The sequence below is a fragment of the Stenella coeruleoalba genome (genome assembly GCF_951394435.1).
Source record: "Stenella coeruleoalba genome assembly, chromosome: 12".
NCBI lineage: Eukaryota > Metazoa > Chordata > Mammalia > Artiodactyla > Delphinidae > Stenella > Stenella coeruleoalba.
The window spans coordinates 29993582-30016927 of record NC_137158.1 but is presented as its reverse complement, the minus strand read 5'-3'; the positions used below and the strand labels follow the sequence as shown (position 1 = coordinate 30016927).

Genomic DNA, 23346 nt, shown 5'->3' with positions numbered 1-23346 from the left:
ACCCAAACATCAAAGCGATGAACATAACCAAGCTGGTGCAAATGATGAAAAACGCTTGATTTGGATATTGTATGTCGGCTATTTCCTGCATGGTGTAATGTTGATTGTTCTCAATTAATGTCTCAGTTTGACTGCTATCAACTTCAACTGGTCTACCGACTGTGGAGCATTGTCCAGCAAGAAATCCCCAGCACAAAACTTCACAAACCACTTTTGACACGTTCAATCAGTCACAGCACCTTCTCCATACACTGTACAAATCTTTTTGTGTGTTTTGGTTGTGTTTTTACTTTTTTTTTTTTTTTTTTGCGGTACACGGGCCTCTCACTGTTGTGGCCTCTCCCGCTGCGGAGCTCAGGCTCCGGACGTGCAGGCTCAGCGGCCATGGCTCACGGGCCTAGCCCTCCACGGCATGTGGGATCTTCCCAGACTGGAGCACGAACCCGCATCCCCTGCATCGGCAGGCGGACTCTCAACCACTGCGCCACCAGGGAAGCCCGTTTTTACCTTTCTTGAAATAATAAAGCATAATATGCCGAAAATGTTGCTTTTTTTTTTCCATCTTCAATATTAAAATGGCTACACAAAAATTCACCAATTTTGATGTTTTCTTTTTAACAGCACACTGATATGACAGCTGTCTTAATACAATCTAACAATATTGTTTCAAATAAAGTTAAAGACAACTGACCGCTACTGGAGCCATCTTATGGAAAAAACCAAAGGAACTTTTTGGCCAACCCAATACATTGACAGTCTTCATCTTTACAAATTACTGGCCATAGAATTAGAAAGCTGAATCTAGCAAGGTCTTTGCTCTCAAGGAATTTACAGTTTGGGGGAAATAAAACATGAACAGATCATTTTAATGTAAGTTGACTGAGCTAGCTTCTGTCACCAAAGATACTGTCAAAGTGATATGGAAGTTCAAAGAAGCCAATTTACCTTTAGCTGAAGAGTTTCTCAGATGAATTTGTGCAGGATAAGAATTTTTGAGCTGGTCCTTAAAGGACAGGTTAAACCTGCATAAACTGAAATGGAAGACTGAACATTATTATTTCTCTTCCAAAAGCTTAATTTCCAGATTCAGAATATTCCTTACCATGGATCTTACAGGATCCTGAAAGATTCCTGAGCTATGCTGAGTTTTAAAAATCAACCTCCTTATTCACTGTTTCCATTCTTGGAAGCAGGAAGATGATGTTAATATGTTTTGTGTCTTAGTGTTCACAATGATTCACATCTATCCATTCAAAATAGTCAGAATCTAAAAGCTATAAAAGTTTCAAGTGTACTGAAAATCTAATACCTCTGGAATTTTACTATTCAGAAAAGCAATGATCTGTGGGACACATCTTCCAGGTGCATGGAGCATGCTGTGGGTTGAGAACTGAAACAACAGAACCGATGTGAGATGCAGAATAAGAGCAGGGTCTTCTGTGACTTTTAGCTGTTCAGCCAGTGCTTGTCGATGCTGGAACAGTATCTGCCTAAACAAAAATAAAATAATACATTATCATATTTTAACAAGTTCTCACCAACTTCAATTCTTCTATTCTGTTTTCATTTTTAGCATCTCTAGTTTAATTAATCTAGTTCCATGACAATTTTAAAGGACTTTTTAGGGGATACAGACACACATAATCCTAAACAGCATGGACAAACTAATATGCTAGAAAATGACAGAAAAACATATATATATATATTATATATATATATATGGAGCAGGGATACTCAAAGTATGCTTTTTATTTTGAATTGTTGGGGATCAAACAGATGTGCATTAGATTAAATAAGTGTTCCTATAAAGGTCTTAAAGCTAAATAAGTTCCCAGCCTTGATCAACGATGTCATTAGCAACTCTGCTACCGTATTCTATTGGGTCAGAGAGAGGATATGACGACTAACTATGACTGAAGGTCTACAGCCATTTAGACACAACAGTTCTCTATGCAAGATTCAGACAGACTCCAATTTCAGATACGAAATTTCAGACATTAATTCAATGTTACCTTTCCCTTTTTTTGTCTCCCCTTTTCACCATAATATCACAAGCTTCTGCTGCAGAATCCAGACACGAAAGAAAGTCTTCTATGCTCTGAAAAGGTATTTAATACCATGATTTACTTTTATAAAACAGGTTGCCTAAAGAAAAGCAGTCATTTAATACCATTTTATAATTTTATAACCTGGATACAATTTTTAAAAAGGTCATTTTGTCATGAAGTTTGAAGCTGTGATTTAGGACTAGAGGGTAAAATGCCGCCAGCTTGGTCTCTTCCTTCACCTGCCAAAGAGGTGTCTGAGTGCAGGATAATAGGTTTAGATTTAGTTTTCAGTTATTCTGATAAAAATCTATCTATTCAAAGATCACAAATTCTAGCCCAAATATCTAAATAGAATAAAACTTCACTTACCTTTTCATTCAGAGAGCTATGGAGTTTTGTGAGAGCTACTTTAGTTTCTTCTGATAATTTACTTAGAATTTTTTTTCTTACCTATAGGGCAAAAGAAATTCCTTTGGAATTGTGCCTTTGACATGTACTGGATGTAAGTTTAAACAAAGCAAAACAAAAAATGAGTATTTACTATTGTAACAGAATGCTGAGTGAAATTTATCTTTGTTCTTATATTTTAGACCACAAACTAGGGATAAAAATATGCTAAAACACTCTAAAATCAGAATGCTAGTCAACAGTCAGTCAAAGATGCTAGATGCAGCCGCTACTCCTCCCATCTGCTCCAGCAGTATAAGAAGAAGAATGATGAACAGAGAGCACATGAGTGAATGAGCGAGCATATACACACCATTCATCATGCAAGAAAAATAATTTGGGGTAAGAGGCTGCTCCTGCTTTTTTCTATTGTGGTGGGAAGAGTGTTTTTCTCTAAGACCAAGTGAGGGAGCCCCACTCATAAAGATCCAGAAGGCCATAAAGATCCAGGATGCCTATAAGCGAGGGGACCTGAACCACAGAAGGATGGCTGCTTGTTATACTGTCTGGTGTGTGGAACCTTTTCAGCATCCCTCTCCACACAGCTGTGCTTTGTGAAGTTTGGTGGCATTCTTGACCAGAGTCTTAGGGCTCCTTCTAGTGCAAAATTTCTGGAGGAGGCCTTATTGGAATGGCTTGGCCAGCAGGCCCTGAAAATTACAGTATGTCTTAGAAGATTGGACCAACCTATTGACTCCTACCCCATGCTACAGCAATCCTCCTGTGGCCCTTAAAGGGCATGGGAAGGACCCCAGGTACTTCCCACAGCAGAGGCTGGCATGCAGGCAGGTACATGGAACTATCCAAGCAGTTGAGAATCACTGCTCAACGCAAAGAATGGGAGGGAAACAGTATCTTGCTGGGGTAGGAGAGATAAATGGACCTTTATCTGGAGGTTTAGGGGGAGTCCTCGCTATGAGGAGTCACATGATACTAAAAACATCTCCACAAAACAACCTATCCCACCTATGCAACAAAGGCCACATCACGAGAAGCCACAAGCATTAGACTGATTTGGTTTGACCTAGATCAAGGCCAGTGATAGCAGTCAGTCTTATGAAGGCACTGCTGTCTCTTTCATTCTTCCTAATCTCCAACCTTAAGTAGATCTAGGGTGAGGAAGAAGAGGAGGAGGAGTCCTAGGGATAGGCCATACCTTTCCTCCTGTAGGCAACTGGGAGCCATAGCTCCACCTTACATTGCAAGAAGGGAAGAGATGAGCTTTGAATTTGAGATTAGAATTTAAGAAAATGAACTGGAATTAGTCTAAATAAATGAGATGGTGTCACGAAATGAAAATGACTGCAAAGTCAAAACACTGATAAGGGACTTGCAACTCAGCAGGAAAAAGGGATGTGATGTAACAATAATCAGGAAAAAATAAAATAGCTGATTCCAAAGTAACTAAGCATCATTACCCTTTTTTTTTCCTTGTTCTGGGTGCTTCCTGGGATTCTAAACTGTGATGCTAGCCTAGACCTTTAAGAATCTGTTAAAATTTCAGCTGCTTTACTTCCAGCTTCTATGATGGACACCTCTTCTCCCTGAAGATCTGCCTAAATTAAGCCAGTTCATTTGTCCCGTCTCTCTTTCCTACCCCTCTTTGAATAGTGACCCTCACTCTTTGCAAGGCTACCTGGTGAAATTAAATCCAATCTGAGTCATCTGATGAGCTTAAAAAAAGATTTTGTAGGCTACTCAGCTTATTTACTTTTTTTCAGAGATAATACAACGTTTTCCTATTGCTTTCTGTACAATAATAGGAAGTAGAAGGCCAAGCACGCATGCTATATTTATTACAGGCATTCCCAGACACAATGACTAGTATTTCCTTACTTTTATTATTACTGTTAATAGACTGGTTATATTACCAATCCTAGTAGCAACTGTATATATATTGTACTAAACTTGAACTAAAAATCTGACAGATTTCTTCCTAAAAACTCCTTTTATTTTCCTTTTAGATGTGAGAAAATAAAACATGCTTGGATTTCAAAGCAAAACACATCAAGAGTGGCAAGAAAATCACTAACTTACTTCACTTGTAATTGTTGCAGGGTTGTCTACTGCCATCATTAAGTCCGAAGCTAAGAAGTTGAAAATGAGATTAGTGACATCAGTACACACTGTCTTCAGCAAGTGCTTCGTAAGAGCAGCCTGGGTATCATCTGGAAAATAAAAGTGCTTCATTAAAATGAATGTCCAAGGACAATTATGAGAATCAACGAAAAAACAGTGTTAAGTATAATACCTGTAAAGAACTTCATCCCTTTTTCAAATAATCGAATATTATTATAAAGGTTTGAAACCTCTTCTTGCAAGTCCTTGATCGTGTGCTTCCTGCCAGTTCCAGAGGCAGAAGTTGAAGACATGAATACTGAACGTACCACTTCGAGATAAGTTTTATTTAGAGGTCTGTGCATGAGATAAATATATTTAGTTTATTAAAATGTACTGGGTTTATGTAGATAAGAAATTTTGCTTCTATGCAAATAAGGCTTTAAAAAAGATCCCTGTTAAACAAATAAGATTAATTTGGAGAATAGTTAATAAGAATTTTCCCTCAAATTCCAGAAATTCTAACTTCAATGAATTATTTTTCTGTTTTAAAGTACTAAAAGTTATTGCATGAAAGACAATAAGAAAAACAGTAACAAAAGCTTCAGTTCAAATTCAATTCAGAGCAGCTTTTTAAAGTTAACTTGGAGAACAGTAGCCTATACATTTGTTTCCCATCCTCAGGAATGATAAATTCTCAATTTCTAACGTACTATAAAAGATATGTATTTTTAAAAAATCTTTTTATGCCCAACTCAGAATAGATTATTTTAAAAAGTTATGGCAAATGATTAATAGTAACTATTTCATCTTTTTATATACGAAAAATGTAATTATGTAATGTATTCATGCACAAGAATGTTCACTTAAGTTTTTAAAAAATCTCACTTACAAAAGCTGTTCTTCTAATTCAAAAATTTAGATGCACTAGGCTCCTGGATTGCATTTAGAGAAGCTTACACATAGAGACTAACTTGGGGGAAAACCATGTTAGCTAGCAGTAGTCAAGTTATACAATTTCTTTTATTTCTGTATAAAGATAAATTTAGCCTGGTTCACTTATAAGGTAGTGCTATTTTATTCTCTTTGAGGGCAGTGTGTTACTTTTCTCCCTAAAAGTGCACTGTTTAATCTCTGTCAAATAAAAAATACTCTTTTCTTCATTTTAGATGTATTTTCATGCAGTGTTAGAGACCAGCCAGTGATCAGTGCTGGTGTTTTTCTCCCAATTAGAACTTAAGATGAGTGAAGGAGACCACCTCCACACTCCTGCCCTGTATTTCCGACGAAACTGCCTTGCTCAAAGCACTTAAATGTTTGTTGAACTGTTTCTGTAAGCAAACAAATCTGGAATTTGGTGACTAGGTTAAATTTTAAGGTTTGAAAAGAAAACACCTAAATTATGTTTTCTATGACCTTGGTAAAAATTTTAAGTAATAACTCACTAAATTTCTATTATAAAACAGAAAACATATGTTCTTATACTTGCTTTATTAAGTACTCAGCAAGTTCAGAAATAAACTCCTCAGGGGCATCTTGTAAATGTTTTTGTAAAAAATCTTCAATCTCATCCTGGAACATAAAAGTGATCTCTGGCTTCTTCTTTCCTGTAATAAAAATGAGCCATAGGAAAAAACAAAAATAAGCAACCTACAAGCAAATAAGGTTCCATTAATATATATAATAAGATGGTAATTCATTTATTGCCTACCATAAAGTCTCCATTGTTAGTTTGTCACCAAAATCGCCAATGTCCAATAGCAATAACCAATGAAAACACTGTTAAAATAGGATATATAGTGGCATTTCTTTTGAGTAATAATTTTCTAACTTGTTTTCTACAAGTCAATCAAAAAATAGACAATTTTTTCCTCCCAAACTTGGATGATGCAAATAGTTGGAAATCAAAACTAGTGGATAAAAAAAAAATCTTTTAGGAAAGGATAATTTTTCTGTTGAACAATGGATACTGAGCAGAATGTCCTTCTTTATAAAAATATTTAATAAAAATCCAATCATCCTTATAATTTACACAAGCTTTTCAGGAAAGGTCTTTATAATCAAGTGAAGCACAACTCCAGTAGAATTAAGCTAAAAATTGTCTATTTTGGAAAGGCATGGAAGAAAAAACAACTTAAAATTTTACACCCATAATTTATTTTTGCTCTCACAAAAATCTGTATGTAATGGAAATAATTGTTAACTGTGGAAATGTCATGCCTACTCACTTACTTGGGAAAGTATGAGTTGCAAAGAAAGCTAACAATATTTCCATTACTAATTGTAAAACTATAAAAAAGTGATTATTCCCAGCTAAATTAGGTTATTGACTCTATAAGTAAAACCTTAGAAATAAAAATAGAATAGCTCAAAAATCAATTTTCACTATGCATCAAGATCTAAGTACAACTACTTATAGCTTTAGAATAGATGGAAAAGTACTATCCTTTTTTTCTGAGATCTGCTATTCATTCCTGATCTCTCACAACAAATAGTATCTGATTTCTCTGTCTGCTTCCTGCATGCATTTTACTAGTTATTAAATTGTATTTCCTTCTAGTAATCTTTCACAGAGTTGATTGTATATTTTAGCTGAGAACCTAACTGCATCCTCCATTTCTGAGATGACAACAGAACCCTTTTTCAAAAGTACTGAAATTACCTTTTTTTTAATAGGGAGAATGGTTTTACTCTTTTATAGCTGCTCTCTTATACCATACACAAAAAGAATATCACATGCCTCATTTAACAATTACTTAGGGCTACACATTTTAGAGAAGTATTTTCTTAAATGCTACTTCACTCCCACTCCTTGTTACATCTGGGAAAATAGGAAAATCCATTTATTAATGAAAAAGTAAAACACAGAATAGTCTTAATGCTAATTAAAATAAAGGTAGAGCTCATAGTTTCTAAGATACTTTTCCTTTAATTAATACTGCTTTATGTATGTTAACAGTAGCCATTGTTACCTATCTTAGACTACTTTAGACAGATCTTAAGCAATTTTTCTGTTACAGGTAGCAGCACATTAATATCTGAAGCCTTGACACTTATATCTCCCAAGCCCATACATAATTCTGTGGAATAGGTAAAAGAAAATGTCAAATCATCATCATTTCAAGGTTTTTTTTTTTTGGTGGGGAAAAGGAGGACGGGAGGTATCACAGTTTCATTAATTTTTTAAAAACAGAAACATTAAAAATCATAATTTTATTTAGAAAAGCAAAGATGTCTCTTGCTAACTTAACCATACCAAACAATAACAAGTCTAGACAAAAAAAGATGCATATACTTAATTCTCCTGCTTAGACAGAAGCAACCAACCAATTAGGTGTTACCATAAAAATTAAACAGGCATGAAATTAATGTTTTCTACTTAACTTTGTAGAAATTCACTATTCATAAAATATTATAATTTCTTTTGCATGGAAGTTGGGAGACCATAAAAATCTGTGCAAGCCAAAACTGCAAAGTTTTCTTAATAAACAATGGGAAAATTTACGATTGTTCTGTAACCTTTTAAAAATGTTTGTGCAAACATTCAAAGCTCTTACTGTTGGTTATAAATGTATAGGGAAATGAAAAAAAGACTAACAGTTCTAGTTTAGTACACTGTAATTTAGCACATCAGAAACACTGAGAATGAAAATGTTTTATTTCTTTGTGAAACACTCATCAAGAATAGTATGAACAGGGCTTGCCTTCTCATCCAGTAACTTAAAATACAGAGGAAGCATCTTTTCTATGCCTGGGCAAGTTGTCATATTCCTTTTTAAACTCTGAATCAGCTTCCAACATTTTATCCTTTGCCCTTTCAGCGTTGTGAAACATCTCTGAGAATTCCTTTAATGTGAAGCTTTTTGCCAACTTCACCTCCTCTAAGACGTGTTTATCCTTTTCGTCACAACCATTTCCCTTATTTCCGCCTTCACCAAGTTTCTCTGACTGCACAGCTAGTCTCTTGAACAGAGGTAATGCCAACATTCCCACGGTCAGGCATTTCTTTTATAACTCCATTCTTGATTCATATTTTATTTCCAGGGTTATGACTTTTCCTTTGCTGCACATTTATCTTTGTTGGCCAATTCCCCCTTTTGATTATCCATTTTTGTAAAATGTCATATGGATTTATCACTGGGGGACAAGAAGTCAACACAACTACATGCTGTGTTTTCTATGCATAAAGTGAATAAGAGATGCACAGTGATCTGCCTCTGAAAAACTTGGAAATAAGTGATGTGATTGTGACAGATTATGATGCACATCTGTTATTTACGTGCTGATCTGTAGACTAAGGAGCCAGCAACAAAGTTTGTACTTTACGCAATTACAGTTAACATACCCTGGTAACTGAAATATGAACTGTGTTGTTGGGACTCTGGTGTTACTTAACTAACTGTGAAATCTGTGCTCACTGAAACTCTGCAAAGCAAGGACTTCCTTTAAGCATAGACACCTAAGCGTATGCATCTTAAGAAAATGTTAAAAAAAAAAATCATGCACATACAAAGGAAGAGTGAAATAAGCTACACACCTGTGTGAGATGACTCATCATCACTGTTGTCATCTTTTCTCCCTCTCTTCTTGATTTTTTTAATTCTGTACTCTCTGGCATTGCCGCCACCTCCTCCTCTCACACTTCCACTGCCCTCTGGTGGAAAACGACATTAGTTAGTATTACCTAACTAAATACTGTTTTTAGAAATAATGACAATACATTGTTGTATTTAACTTTACAGTAGAAAAATAAAGCCAAGTTTTGTAAACTCAATCAGTAAAAATTAATAAGATATGAAATCTCTTGAATTTGAGCAACTCACTTAGATAACCTGCCTGCTCTAAATGCAGTCTCTTCCTGTTTCTCTAATGACATCTATTTTCTGCAGCTTTGACTGACTTTTTCCTGGCCAAACCCATTCCTTTACCTCCTCTTCTACCTTTTTCAAAAGTGCCCTAATTTGCTTATCTCTGTTACCACAGCCTCATTAACATCCCCAACTACAGTACCTCACAAATTTGGTTTTGTCTTTTTGATTTAAAGATTATTCCCCAGGTTTACAGGAGACATCCTGACTCTCCCGCCACCCAAAAAGATAACTTCTTGACAGTAGGGAGAACATCTCACTAACGTCTGCATACTTGAGGTTAAGGCAATGCTTGACACCTAACAGGGGCTCAATAAATGTTGACCATAAATATTAAATTAAGTAGAAAAATACAGTTATCAATCACCTACTGGCTAAATGAAGACTAAAAAAATACAAACTATGAAACTAAAACACTGTAAATAAAAGTAAAATTGTTACCGAGGTATTTCTCTATTATATATTTACATTTAAAATATCTATTCAACAAAATAGGATACTTTAGTAATGGAACTGTAACACTGAAAAATATTGAAAATACATTTCTTCATAAAAGATTCATTTCTTCAATAAAATGATTTATATAAACAAAGATCTTTTTCTAAACTCTAAGAATTCCCTTAGACTTCATCATATTCTATAAGTTCTATTGCTTTCATGATAGAAAAACACAACTTTCAAAAGCACAAGTTTAAAGTGAATGTATCTTTTACATTTGGTAATAAGTTTCTTATGGGAAAGATGTTCTTGTTTGACATTATTCCATGAACTGTAATTAAACTATTATAAAACAACAGCACTATCAGAACAAAACACCAGATGAACCTGAATTTTTAGAAGGATATAAAACAGACTAGTTTTACTGACGTAAGTGCAATCAATTAATTAAGGTGGATTTATAATTATATCTTAAAATAACAAAATATGCATGCTTATGAATATTACTGATTTATTGCGGTAATTTACTATGTAGTTTTCCTAGAACAGAAATTTCAAAATATTATTGAAAGACTTTGTAGAAAAAGGTTTTTGAAGAGGAAGGAATCTCAAAGATATAGTGAATTCCCACAGCAAATGAAGTTTTTATAACGTGTTTAATATAGCTGTATTTAGTAATGAAATATGTTGAATATCTAATTTCTTTAACCCTGATACAGCACTAATAAAATTATTCCTACTATAAAAAGTATGGAAAATACATGTTAATTTCCAAATGCAAGTTACTAGTATGCCAGTGCTACCTAGGATAATTTCCAGTGACTCTAAATTAAAAGAATTTTTAAAAGTCCTTGGGAAATTCATTCACTCAATAAATATTTATGGAGCACTTAAAATATGCCAAGGACTGCTCTGAGTACTAGGGAAACAATAAATGAGATGGAGCAGACTCCCAAACGATAAAAGACATCACAGTGATAAAAGTGCTGTAAAAAAAACCTGGGAGGATAATCCGATGGAGAGGGACTGTATATACTATTCTGGGTGGTTAGGGAGGCCTCTGTGAGGAACTGACATTTAAAGGTGAGCTCTTAATGACAAGAAGGAAACAGTTACTTGAAGCTTGGGAGGGAACAGCTTGTGCAAAGGCCTTGAGGTGAACACAAACTTGCAAAATTTGAGAATCAAGAAAGAAAAGAAAAGCTACTGGAGCAGGAACATAAAGAATGAGAACAGGAGATCATGAAATTAGCTTATGAAACTAAATAATCACCAATATTTTCATAATTAAAAGTTAATTCACTAGCAAAAGATTTGGTTAATATTAACAGTTAAAGGTGAATCAACCAAATAAAAGGCCTTTCAAAAGGTCTGATAAGTGCAAAGTTCACTGCAACAAATAAACTCATCTTGAATCTTGTTAATAATAATTTGTTACCTGTTGCTTTCCTCCTTCGTTCATCTTTTTTATCCTTTTTACTTGTATTAACGCTTTCTAAAATGGAGACTTGTTTCAGATCTTCTTCAGTGATTAAATGAACAGGATTATTTTTCATTTCCTGAAATAAAACATGCTTATTTTTTGTAGGCAACAATATATAACATTACAAAAAGCATAAAATAAAAGTTGTTTATACTCACATCCTAACTGTTCTTGTTTGGTTTCATTGCTAAGAACTATAGAGCTTTGTCTCAGCTGCCACTCTGAGATTGTTTCTCCAGGCCCCAAATAAGTCTCCTCCCTTGCTGTTCTTGACTTTTTGTATTTATTACCAGCTAATGAGAAATCTTATCCTATCACTGAACAGCTGATCACACAGCATCAGATGTAATCCTCTTCAACTGTTATTGGCTAACTTTAGCACTGCTTAATGGATGATCCTTGCTACCTCTCTTTTTAAGACTCCCAAGGTCCAGTGCCACTTGGATACCTGAGATTACTAGAAAGATAATGAAATCTCCATCCCCACCCCACCATAATGATCACATATGAGTTGCATACTTAGGCATGTGAACTTTTTTCCCCTCTGGACTCATTCTTGATCTTTGCTTTTTATAAATTTATGTTAGGAACAATGAACTATTTCCAATTTGAGAAACTGATTCTTTATCATGGGAAAGAGTTCTAAATCTGTAGTGACAAACATACATTTTCACATTAAAAATATTTGCTTTTCAGTTTTGCAAAGAAATGTTAAGAATGTTAACAGTTCAAACAAAAAATCACTTTTTTTCCTGAATTTATTTTTGTGGTTGGAGGGAGGAGCACAAGAAAAAAAAAAAATCAATGATTGTGTTAAATTTCTATTTTAGTAAAGGGTCTCAAATGAAAATAATAATGTAGTCATTTAGTAACTGGTAGCTAACATGTACTAAACATTTTATTTACATTGCTCCTTAATTTATATTTATCCTTGTGAGAGGGGGCATCACCATCCTTTTCTCTGAAGATGAGGAAACTGGAAGTCTATTTGTCAAAGGCAAACAGAGTAAACAAGTTGAAATTAGAACTCAGGTTTACTGATATCAATCCTGTGTACTTTTTACTCCTCTCTGATGCTTTGCAGGCCAAAGGTAGAAAAGTTATATCATTTTTAAGACTATTAAGGAGCTTAAAAGGAATATAGATAAATATAATTTATATATTTAATAAGCCCTCATGAATTTATTAACAGTCTGAGATATAAATGGGCTTTTTCTACCTATTTTGTGAGCAAGCTTTATAATGAGGGTGCTGCTAACCAGAAACATGAATTGAACAGTCATTAAAGCAGACCTGGCATGACCTCTGCTTCTAAACACTTCCATAGCAGTTGCTCTGAGGAACTAATCAATTTTAATAGTAACAATTTCTTTCCTCAATAAGTTATCCCGTTGGTATATCCCAAATAGGTCAAATTATGAGGCTTTGCTAGATTTAGTAAATATAATGTGTACTGATTGATAAATATACTATACATTTATGCATATAATCCACAGGTATCATTTTTATGGATTTTAATGTTGGACCAATACCCTCAGGTGACTTAAGTGTGAAATATATAATTTCATTTGTAAGATTTCAATTTATAAAAGCAGCTTCCTAAGTTCTAACTTCTATGTTCTGATGGGAATGAAGAAGGAGAAAAACAAATCCAGGAGAGGAAATAAAAAGGAATGATGCATTGAAGGAAAATAACATATGAAACAACACAGTGTTCAGTTTTGGGTATACTGCTTACCTCATTTTTCAAAAGTCATCATGATTCTAATGTGAAAGTACTGTTAAAATTAGTAGGTGAAAGGAAATTTGGCATACCTTTTCAGCTTTTTGGTGCATCAGGTCACTGAACAGTTCTGTACAATCATTTATAAATTTTTCACTGACTACAATAGTATCGCTAAAGACTACAGCTAAAGCCTGTTTGCTGAGTGCCCTCATCACATGTTGAAGCAATATTGCAGCATCTTCCACTGATAAGGAACTGGGTAGCAGAGGCTAGAATTACAAACAAAATGAAAACAAAGTATAAATGCAATATAATACAGATAAACCATTTGTTATATGTATTCTCTCCCTAAGTGATCTTGTTAAGTCCAATGGTTTCAAAACCCTCTATATGCTGACAACTTCCCAAATTGTATTTCTACTTTATCCTCACTCCGAACTCTGAAATCACATATCCTACTGCTTCCCTAACCTCCCCCCACTCATATACCTAACAGGCATCTCATATTTTAACATGTCCTGTTCAAAACAACGTGGTTTGCGCCTCCTGCCCCCAGACTCCCATCTTCTCTTCCCCATTGCTCCCCCATCTCAATTAATGGAACCACTCTCCATTCAGTTGATCAGGCCCCAAACCTATAAGTCACACTGAGTTCCTCTCAAAAACTCACAAACATTCCAACTTCAAGTCCTGATAACTTTGCCTCCAAAATACATTTCTTCTTAGCTCTTTCTACTATCTGAAGTTAACATTTTCATTAATACCCCTCCTCCCCCCATCAACCATGAAAGTATCCTTCCTGAAAGCTACATCCTAATTCTTAAAACGGCCATATACTAGTGAAGTATCAGTTGTCACTGGTTTAAAGGAAAATTAAGAAGAAAAAGATAAAACATACTGCAATATCAACCCATGTTCCAGAGCTGATGGCTTCCTCTACTGATGCTTCCACCTGATCCACAAGTTCTTGACCAACACAAGCTGCTTTCAAAAATAAGAGTTGTGTAGTCTTATATCTTTTCTTTATGTAGCTCACAGCATCTGGGATTCCAAGTCTGGACAAAGCATCAAATTCTAGAAATACATCATGAGGTTGGAATAGAATCATCATTCACACCTTTTAGAAACCTCAGAAAAAGTTAAGTTCTACCAAAATCTATTCTTTGTGAATGCACTGTATAATAATAGAGTTCTTTAAGAATAAAACATAGAAGTGTACCATAGCCTATTCCCTGGTTATGTAAACTTCCCAAATTTTTATTACTAAACATATTTGTAGAAAAATTGGTTCAAGTACTTCATTAATTCAGCTTTATCTCTCTCCAATTGAGGGGTCAAAGGGAAACATGAGGACTAAAGAGCAATAAAAGTAGAAATGAGGATAACGGAATGTAATGATTTAAGTAGAGAAACAAAAACTGGAATTTTGATTATAGTTAACTAAAGGAATGGAACTTATTTTTCAAATGTTTCATTAGACAACTGAGGACAAAGCAATCTCTAGTCTAATTTACACTAGTAAAAGATTTAGCATATAAAACAAAAGTAAAAAATTTAAGACTTAAATTTGCAGCCATTAAAGTTATTAAGAGATATCTACCATGCACCCTCTGTCCTCAAATAATAATATTTAAGGAAATTAATTACAACAAAATTCTAATCCAAGTCCTTGGCTGAAGAAACTGAGAAGGCACATTGTAGAAAGTCAAGAAAACATAAGCCAAGCCAGTATTCATTCTAGCACACATTTAAACTGAACACTAATGACTTATTTATAGGTAACTGATCCCTTACATAGTTTGACTTGGGTTATGAAATTGATCAAACTGAGTTTTATATATAAATGCTACTTGTTTTAATGATTAAATTCAATTAGTCTACTTTATCCAAATGATGGAACCTCAGAAACAAAATTTAGAATAACTTCTATGTTTCTGAAGTACTGGATAACTAATAAAAATGAACACTGTAAAACTGACAGCAATAAAATATTTCTAAGATTATGTAACTAAAAAACCAGGCAACTTCATAAGTTACAAGATATAATAAATATAATTACTTTTTATGAATTAAAAAGAACCTGAAGTATCACATATAGTATCACATTACTAGAAGGCTGGTAACAATCAATACCGGCTTCTGGCCTTTCTACATTACAACTGTTCAATAACTATGGAATTAAACTCAGTTAACATGACCCACAAAAACCTACAGTGTGATGACTGCTTTTATACTCAAAAAGAACCATTATAGTCTGCTGGCCAACAGTAAAGTACATGTGTACTCCCAGGGCTAGTACAATCTTTCTAAGAAGGTGTTTAATATTAGAAATGAGTTTTAGTTAAAAAGAAAAAAAGTTACCCAGATAGCCATTCTGCCTGAGAAAAGAATCCACCCAAGTATTTTGTGTTCTGGAGTAAATGTCAGGGACAAACACTGCTTTATCTTGTCTCCCACCAACCACAGTGCCTCGTAAGCGTCCACTATTAACAAGTTCCTCAAGAACAGCTTAAAAGAAAAGCAAACAAACAGAAAAAAATCAGAGCAGGTAAAAATCTCAAAAAGTAAAACACTAAAATTTCACAATTTAGTTATTCTTACCCTTTAAAAAAGCAATTTAAAATTTAAATTTCATACTAAATAAAGACATTATATTTTAGACAAAACTTTCCTGCCATTTATGAGAATTCTCAGGTCATAAATTCAGGAAATTTTGGTAACTAGCTAAAGATGCTGAACTGTAATACAAACTAATTAATATTAATGTTGAATTTTTTAGTCTAATTTTGGGAAAAAATGCCAATATTTATCTCATGATTAAAAGTAGACAATTACACACTCTGAGAATAGATAATACACAATCACTAGTGTTACCAAGTTCAATTTCCTCATATTTAGAAAAATCAAGACAGCTGGATCCTATTAGAATCAACAGTGTGAAATAAAGCCATGAAAATCTGTATAAATTAATTACTTTTCCACTGTTTAAATTGAAGGAACACATTTTAATCCTACCCATAACAGAAATATAATGCCATGGTTAAGAGGATGGATATGGACCCAGATAGCCTAAGTCCAAACCTCAACTCTGCCACCTACTAGTGCCTGCCATTAACACCAAATTTATGATTTTTATTTAAACGATAACATTTGACTACACACTTTGTTGTTTTAAATATCAAAATCCCCTAAAAAGAGACAAAGCAGATAGGAGTTATTCCTAAGTGAACCAACAAGAACAGTCGAAAGATGTCTGGCACAAAGAATGATTCAGGAAAGTTAGCTTTTAACAGAAATAAAAATTAGTTTACATATGAATTTCAGAATTCCAATGCTGAGTAAATTAGAGTACATCAGAAAGGTCTAGATTTCACAATTGACTGCAGCACATAATTTTAAATTTTGTGTGATTGTACAACACAAACCCAAGCTAAATTCAGACAAAGTTATCAATTTATCAGTTATTACTTGAAGAACTTTACATTATAATGAAATTTCACCAACTCCGATTATGGAAATTCAGAAATACGTCACATTTTAATTTTAAATTTGTCTTTAAAAATTTAAATTGAACTCCATATTCTGAAAAATATAGTGAACAAAAATTAATTTTTGGTTCTGTATTTAAATTTCTTTTCCATTATTCATTTTAATTTTATATTTGCACAGATACCTGAGTTGAAAGATTGTCACTGCTTTTAAAAATTACTCCAGCCAAGCTTTAAAAAAAATCTTCGAAATCTCATAAGAGTTTCACAAAAACACAAAATAGTCAATGGACCAAAATTATTTTGAAGATATTACTGTACTGTTTGAATGCTAAGAATTTTTAATGTCTATAAGCCTTTTGTAAAATTTTTTTTAGCCAAACACTACTTTCATAAGAAAATGTAGTAAAAATCTGTAAGAAACAAAGTAAAAATTATTCTTAATCCCCAAATTTTAAATCTCTATATGCATATGCGTAACAGAGTATTTTATACACACACAATTTTTTTTTATTCCACTCCCCTTGAGGTACCCAACACTAAATGTTTGGTGGGTATAACAAGACACGTATATGAAAATTGGTATAGAGAAACTTCCCAACCAGAAATATATATATATATATTTTTTTTTTTTTTTTTTTTTTTTTTTTGCGGTACGCGGGCCTCTCACTGTTGTGGCCTCTCCCGTTGCAGAGCACAGGCTCCGGACGCGCAGGCTCAGCGGCCATGGCTCACGGGCCCAGCCGCTCCGCGGCATGTGGGATCCTCCCGGACCGGGGCACGAACCCGTGTCCCCTGCATCGGCAGGTGGACTCTCAACCACTGCGCCACCAGGGAAGCCCCAGAAATATATATTTTTTAATAAATTTATTTATTTTTGGCTGTGTCGGGTCTTTGTTGCTGCACGCGGGGTTTCTCTAGTTGCCACGAGTGGGGGCTGTTCTTCATTGTGGTGTGCAGGCTTCTTTCTCATTGCAGTGGCTTCTCTTGTTGCAGAGCACAGGCCCTAGGCACGTGGGCTCAGTAGTTGTGGCTTGCAGGCTCTAGAGCACAAGCTCAGTAGTTTTAGCGCACGGGGCTCAGTTGCTCTGTGGCACGTGGGATCTTCCCAGACCAGGGATCGAACCCGTGTCCCCTGCATTGGCAGGCAGATTCTCAACCACTGTACCACCAGGAAGCCCCCTAGAAATATTTTAGTTACATAAGTTTTAAGATTAAAAGAGGCAAAAACATTAAAATTAGTTAAGTTTTACATTTAGTCTATTCAACGGCTAATTAAGTGATATATACTTTAAAGCAAACTCACAGTAAAGAAGCTGCTCCTGAAATCCGTATTTTGAAATCAAAGAATTCACTGCTGTAGGCCTTTACGGAAAGGAAAAAAAATTTTAAAAACATTTTACTCATCATAGAGTTACACAGACTTATGAATTTAAAAAAAACTAGGATGATTAGTTTATGAAAAACAAATTAATTTAGAAGAAAAAAATGAGGCAAAAATTGCACCACAGATCAAGATGGCGGGAGAGAAGGACGTGGAGCTCACCTCCTCCCATAAATGTATCAAAAATACATCTACATGTGGAATAATTCTCACAGAATACCTACTGAATGTTGGCAGATCTCATACAACCAAAGTTGCAAGAAAGATCACCATTTAACTGGATAGGAAAAAAAAAAAAAAGGAATTGGGACAGGATCTACGTCCCTGGGAGGTACCTGTGAAAGAGGGAAGGTTCCCTCAAACTGGGAACTCCCTTCACTGACTGGAACATCAGCCAGGCCTGCAAGACAGCTTCAGAGGCTCAGAGGAGAATGCAGCAACCAGCCTGCCACAGGCAGAACAGAGGCTGGCACAGACGGTCCTGACCACCTTGCTGTACTCCCCAGCCAGATGCATGTCTGCTAGTGGGCATGGAGGCTAGGTGCTGAAACTTGGGCTTCAGGGGACAGACCTGGGGAGAGGACTGGGATTCGCTGTGCAGAGACAGCCTGAAGGGGGTGGAGTATGCTTTGGGCTGCAACAGGAGGTGTACACAGGACTGAGCCTGGGTCTGCCATAGAAGCCCCACTGTTAATGGGGTGACCCTCAAGCAAAGGGAGGGGCAAGGCCCCATCAGAGCAGCCTCAATCTCTGCGTGCTCACAGCAGGTGTGGCTCTGCCTCTATGATCTCTGGGAGCATGCAAGCCCGGGAGTGCTACCCACACTTGGAGGTGGGGCTGAAATCTGAGCTGTGTCCCAGCAGCTGATCAATCTGCGGATTTATGCTGCTGCTGGTGGCTCTGTAAGCTCAGCACCTGTGGGACATCCAAGCAGATTACTGGCGATCCTGTGGCTGGGACAAGTCTGGCATTAGCAGCTGCAAGCTTTGTGGGCATGCATACGTGGAGGTGGAGCTGGGGTCTGGGCTGATTCTGTAGCTCCCAGGGCAGGTCCAGGTGTGCGACCATGACAGTTCAGATGCCTGACTTCAGTGGATCTGCGCTGCTGGTTTTGTGAGCACAGCGCCCGAGGGTCACACAGGTCGACTGCCTGCATTCCCATGATTGAGGAGGGCCGGGGCAGTGCCAACAAGAGCATACTTTGTGAGACTGCACGAGTGACAGGCAACACCACAGATGCCCTCCCGGCAAACAGCTCCTGTGGAGGAACAGGCAGTGGCTTTTCTCCCAGCGGGAGCACTCCAGTCTTGCCTATCTCACACTGCAGTAGCTTAGAAATGTATCTGGGGGCTTCTACTCCAACAACTGGTGAGCAGACCCTGTCCCCAACAGGGCTGTGACAACCACAGAGCAAAGAGGATGCCCTGCTCAATATCCATTGCAGGCTCTGGTCACCACAACACCAGTCACACCCCCATCAATGGGATAATGGCCAGCACATACTGAGCAAAGACATGGCAGGGCCCCACACTAAAAACAGCTCTCACACCAAAAATATTAGATTCATGCAGGGTACACGGGGATGCTCCGACATAAAAACAGCCCTCCAAGACCACAGTAGATAACTGTTTCTCCTAAACTCTTACAGTAAGAGAAATATAAGTAAAATGAAGCAGAGGAGCCAAATGCAATGAAAGATCAAGAGAACTCCCCTGAAAGAACAAAAAATGAAACACCTCTCCAGTCTACTAGACCCTGAGTTCAAAAAGGAGGTAATAAAACTACTGAAGGAATTAAGAAAGGCTATCAATAGAAATGCAGATCACTGTAACAAGGAACTAGTTACTAACTATAAAGAGAAACCAAGAAAAATTAGAAAACTCATTTGCTGAGATGAAAGCTGAGCTAAAGGCAATAAACAGCAAACTGAATGATGCAGATGAATAAATGATCAGGAAGAAAGAATAATGGAAATTGCCCAATAAGAAAAGCAGACAGAAAGACAAATGAAAAAAAATGAAAGCAATATATAAGACCTATGGGATAATATAAAGTGTGCCAATCTACACATCATAGGGATCCCAGAAGAAGAAAGAGAAAAGGGGATCAAAAATGTACTGGAAGAAATTATGGCTGAAAACTTCCAAACCTAAGGAAGGAAACAGATATCCAGGTATGGGAAGCAGAGAAGGTCCCAAAAGGATGAACCCAAACAAACCCACAACAGGACATATTATAATTAAAATGACAAAAGTTAAAAGATAAAGAGAGGTTTCTAGGCAGCAAGAGAAAACAAAAGAATTAGTTACAAAGGGAACCTACTTAAGCCTATCAGCTGATTTCTCTACAAAAACGTTTCAGGCCAGAAGGGAGTGACAAGATATATTCAATGTCCTGAAAGGGAAAAACCTACAACTTAGGAAACTCTACCTAGCAAGATTATCATTTAGGAGAGAGAAAGAATGTCTCTGACAAGCAAAAACTGAAAGAATACAGCAACACTAAATCTATCCTAAAAGAAATATTGAAAGGTCTTCTCTCAATAGAAAAGAAGCAAGAATCTGTAGGAAAGAAAAAGAATATCACAACTGGAAAGTAAATCACTTAAATAAGCCAGTACACAGATTTTAAAAAAATTATTGTGAAAGCGATATTAACTACAATGAACAGCAAAAGGATAAACATGAAGGTGCAAAAGAGGACATCGAAATCAAAAAATATGGGGGAGAAAAGTAAGAAAATACAGATTTTTTTTTTTTTAGAATGTGTTTGAGCCTATATGACTACCAGTTTGTAGCAAGTAGATACAGGAATGGGTTAACATACTTGAAAAACAGCGTAATCACAAATCAAAAACATACAATAGATTCACAAAAAACAAAAAGAAGAGAACAAAAGCATAATACAAAGAAAACCATCAAACCGCAATAGGAAAGACAAAAAGAAAAAGAAGGGAACAAATAAATACAAAATCAACTGGAAAACAAGGTTTAAAATGGCAACAAATACATATCTATCAATAATTACCTTAAATGTCAATAGACTAAATGCTCCAATCAAAAGTCAAAGAGTGGCAGATTGGATAAAAAAACAAGAGCCTACAACATGCTGTCTACAAAAGACCCACTTTAGGGCAAATGACACACATAGATTGAAAGTGAAGGGATAGAAAAAGATGTATCATGCAAATGGAAGTGACAAGAAGGCGGGGGTAGCAATACTCATATCAGAGAAAACAGACTTTGAAACAAAGACCATAAAAAAAGATAAACAAGGGCACTGAATAATGATAAAAGGATCAATACAAGGAGAAGATATTATACTCTTTAACATATATGCACCCAATATAGGAGCATCTGAATACATAAAACAAATACTAATAGTAGGAGACTTTAACACCAGACTCACATCAATGGATAGATCTTCCAGACAGAAAATCAATAATGCAACAGAGATCCTAAATGACACATTAGAATAGACTTAATTGATATTTTCAGGGCATTACATCCAATAAAACCAGAATACACATTGTTTTCAAGTGCACATGGAACATTCTCTAGGACTGACCACATACAAGGACACAAAACACACCTCAACAAATTGAAGAGGATAGAAATTATTTCAAGTATCTTTTCTGACCACAACAGCATGAAACTAGAAATCAACCACAGAAAGAAAAACAAGAAAAAAAACGATTACATGGAGACTAAACAACTGCTACTAAAAAAACAATGGGTCAAGATGAAATCAAAGAGGAAATTTAAAAATACCTTGAGACAACTGACAATGAAAACACAACCATACAAAATCTATGGCATGCAGCAAAAGCAGTCCTTAGAGGGAAGTTCACAGCAATACAGGCCTTCCTCAAAAAATCAGAAAAATCTCAAACAACCTAACCTACCACTTAAAAGAATTAAAAGAAAAAAACAAAACCTAAAGTCAGAAAAAGAAAGGAAATAATGAAGATCAGAGAGGGAATAAATAAAAGAGATTTAAAAAAATAGAAACAAACAACCCAATCAAAAAGCAGGTAGAAGATCTAAACAGATACTTCTCCAAAGACATACAGATGGCCAATACAGATAAAAAAACGCTCAACAATGCCAATTATTAGAAAAATGCAAATCAAAATTACCATGAGGTATCACCTGACACCAGTCAGAATGACCATCATCAAAAACGTCTACCAACAATGCTGAAGAGGGTATGGAGAAAAAGGAACCCTTACACTGTTGGTGAGAATGTAAATCTGTACAGGCACTATGGAGAACAATATGGAGGTTCCTTAAAAAAACTAAAACTAGAGCTACCATATGATCCTGTAATCCCACTCCTGGGCATATAACTGGACAAAACTATAATTCAAAAAGATACATGCATCCCAATGTTCATTGCAGCACTATTTACAATACACAAGACATGGAAGCCACCTAAATGTCCATTGATAGATGAATGGATAAAGAAGATGTGACAGATATACATACACACCCACACACACGCAATGGGATATTACTCAGCCATAAGAAAAATGAAATAATGCCATTTGCAGCAACATGGATGGAACTAGAGATTATCATACTAAGTGAAATAAGCCAAAAAAGACAAATATCATACGATATTGCTTATATGTTGAATCTAAAAAAAAAAAATGATACAAATAAACTTATTTACAAAACAGAAATAGACCCACAGGCATAGAAAACAAACTTATAGTCACCAAAGGGGAAAGGTAGGAGGGAGGGATAAATGAGGAACTTGGAATTAACATATACATACTACTATACATAAAATATCAATAGATAAACAACAAGGACGTACTGTATACCAGAGGGAACTATACTCAATATTTTGTAATAATCTATAAGGGAAAAGAATCTGAAAAATATATATACACACACATATACTATACATACATGTAACTGAATCACTTTGCTGTACACCTGAAACACATCACTGTAAATCTATACTGCAATTAAAAAAAAAAGAAATCAATAAAATCAAGAGCTGGTTCTTTCAAAGGGTAAACAAAACCTACAGACCTCTGGCCAGGCTCACCAAGAAGAAAAGAGAGAACTAAATAAAATAAGAAATGAAAGAGGAGAAATAACAACTGATACCACAGAAATACAAAAACCATAAGAGAATACTATGAACAATTATATGCCATCAAATTGGACAACCCAGAAGAAATGGACAAGTTTCTAGAAACATACAGTCCTCCAAAACGGAATTAAGAAACAAATTAATTTGAACAGAATGATCACTAGAAGTGAAACAGAATCTGTAATAAAAAAAACTCCCTGCAAACAGAAGTCCAGGACGGGATGGCTACACTGGGGAATTAATTCTACCAACCATACAAAGAACTTATACCGATCCTTTTCAAACTCTTCCAAAAGACTG

The 23346-nt window shown here is 35.5% G+C and overlaps 1 protein-coding gene and 1 long non-coding RNA gene across 2 annotated transcripts in view; one reads left to right on the top strand and one right to left on the bottom strand.

The window, feature by feature from the left end:
• UFL1 (UFM1 specific ligase 1) overlaps positions 1-23346 on the bottom strand; it is a 53408-nt gene that overhangs the window by 3664 nt on the left and 26398 nt on the right. Inside the window, exons 7-18 of the mRNA XM_079938624.1 lie at positions 17863-17921; positions 15430-15576; positions 13967-14142; positions 13158-13337; positions 11298-11418; positions 9091-9207; positions 6043-6160; positions 4747-4910; positions 4533-4663; positions 2418-2498; positions 2013-2098; positions 1310-1490 (exon numbers count right to left, since the gene is read on the bottom strand). Of these exons, the coding sequence (XP_079794750.1) occupies positions 1310-1490; positions 2013-2098; positions 2418-2498; positions 4533-4663; positions 4747-4910; positions 6043-6160; positions 9091-9207; positions 11298-11418; positions 13158-13337; positions 13967-14142; positions 15430-15576; positions 17863-17921 (1561 nt within the window). The remainder of the gene's footprint in view (positions 1-1309; positions 1491-2012; positions 2099-2417; positions 2499-4532; positions 4664-4746; positions 4911-6042; positions 6161-9090; positions 9208-11297; positions 11419-13157; positions 13338-13966; positions 14143-15429; positions 15577-17862; positions 17922-23346) is intronic.
• Positions 2017-4736, top strand: LOC307195011. Its single transcript, XR_013830697.1, has 4 exons — positions 2017-2106; positions 2505-2550; positions 2639-2837; positions 4460-4736. It is a non-coding gene; the product is annotated as an uncharacterized lncRNA (long non-coding RNA).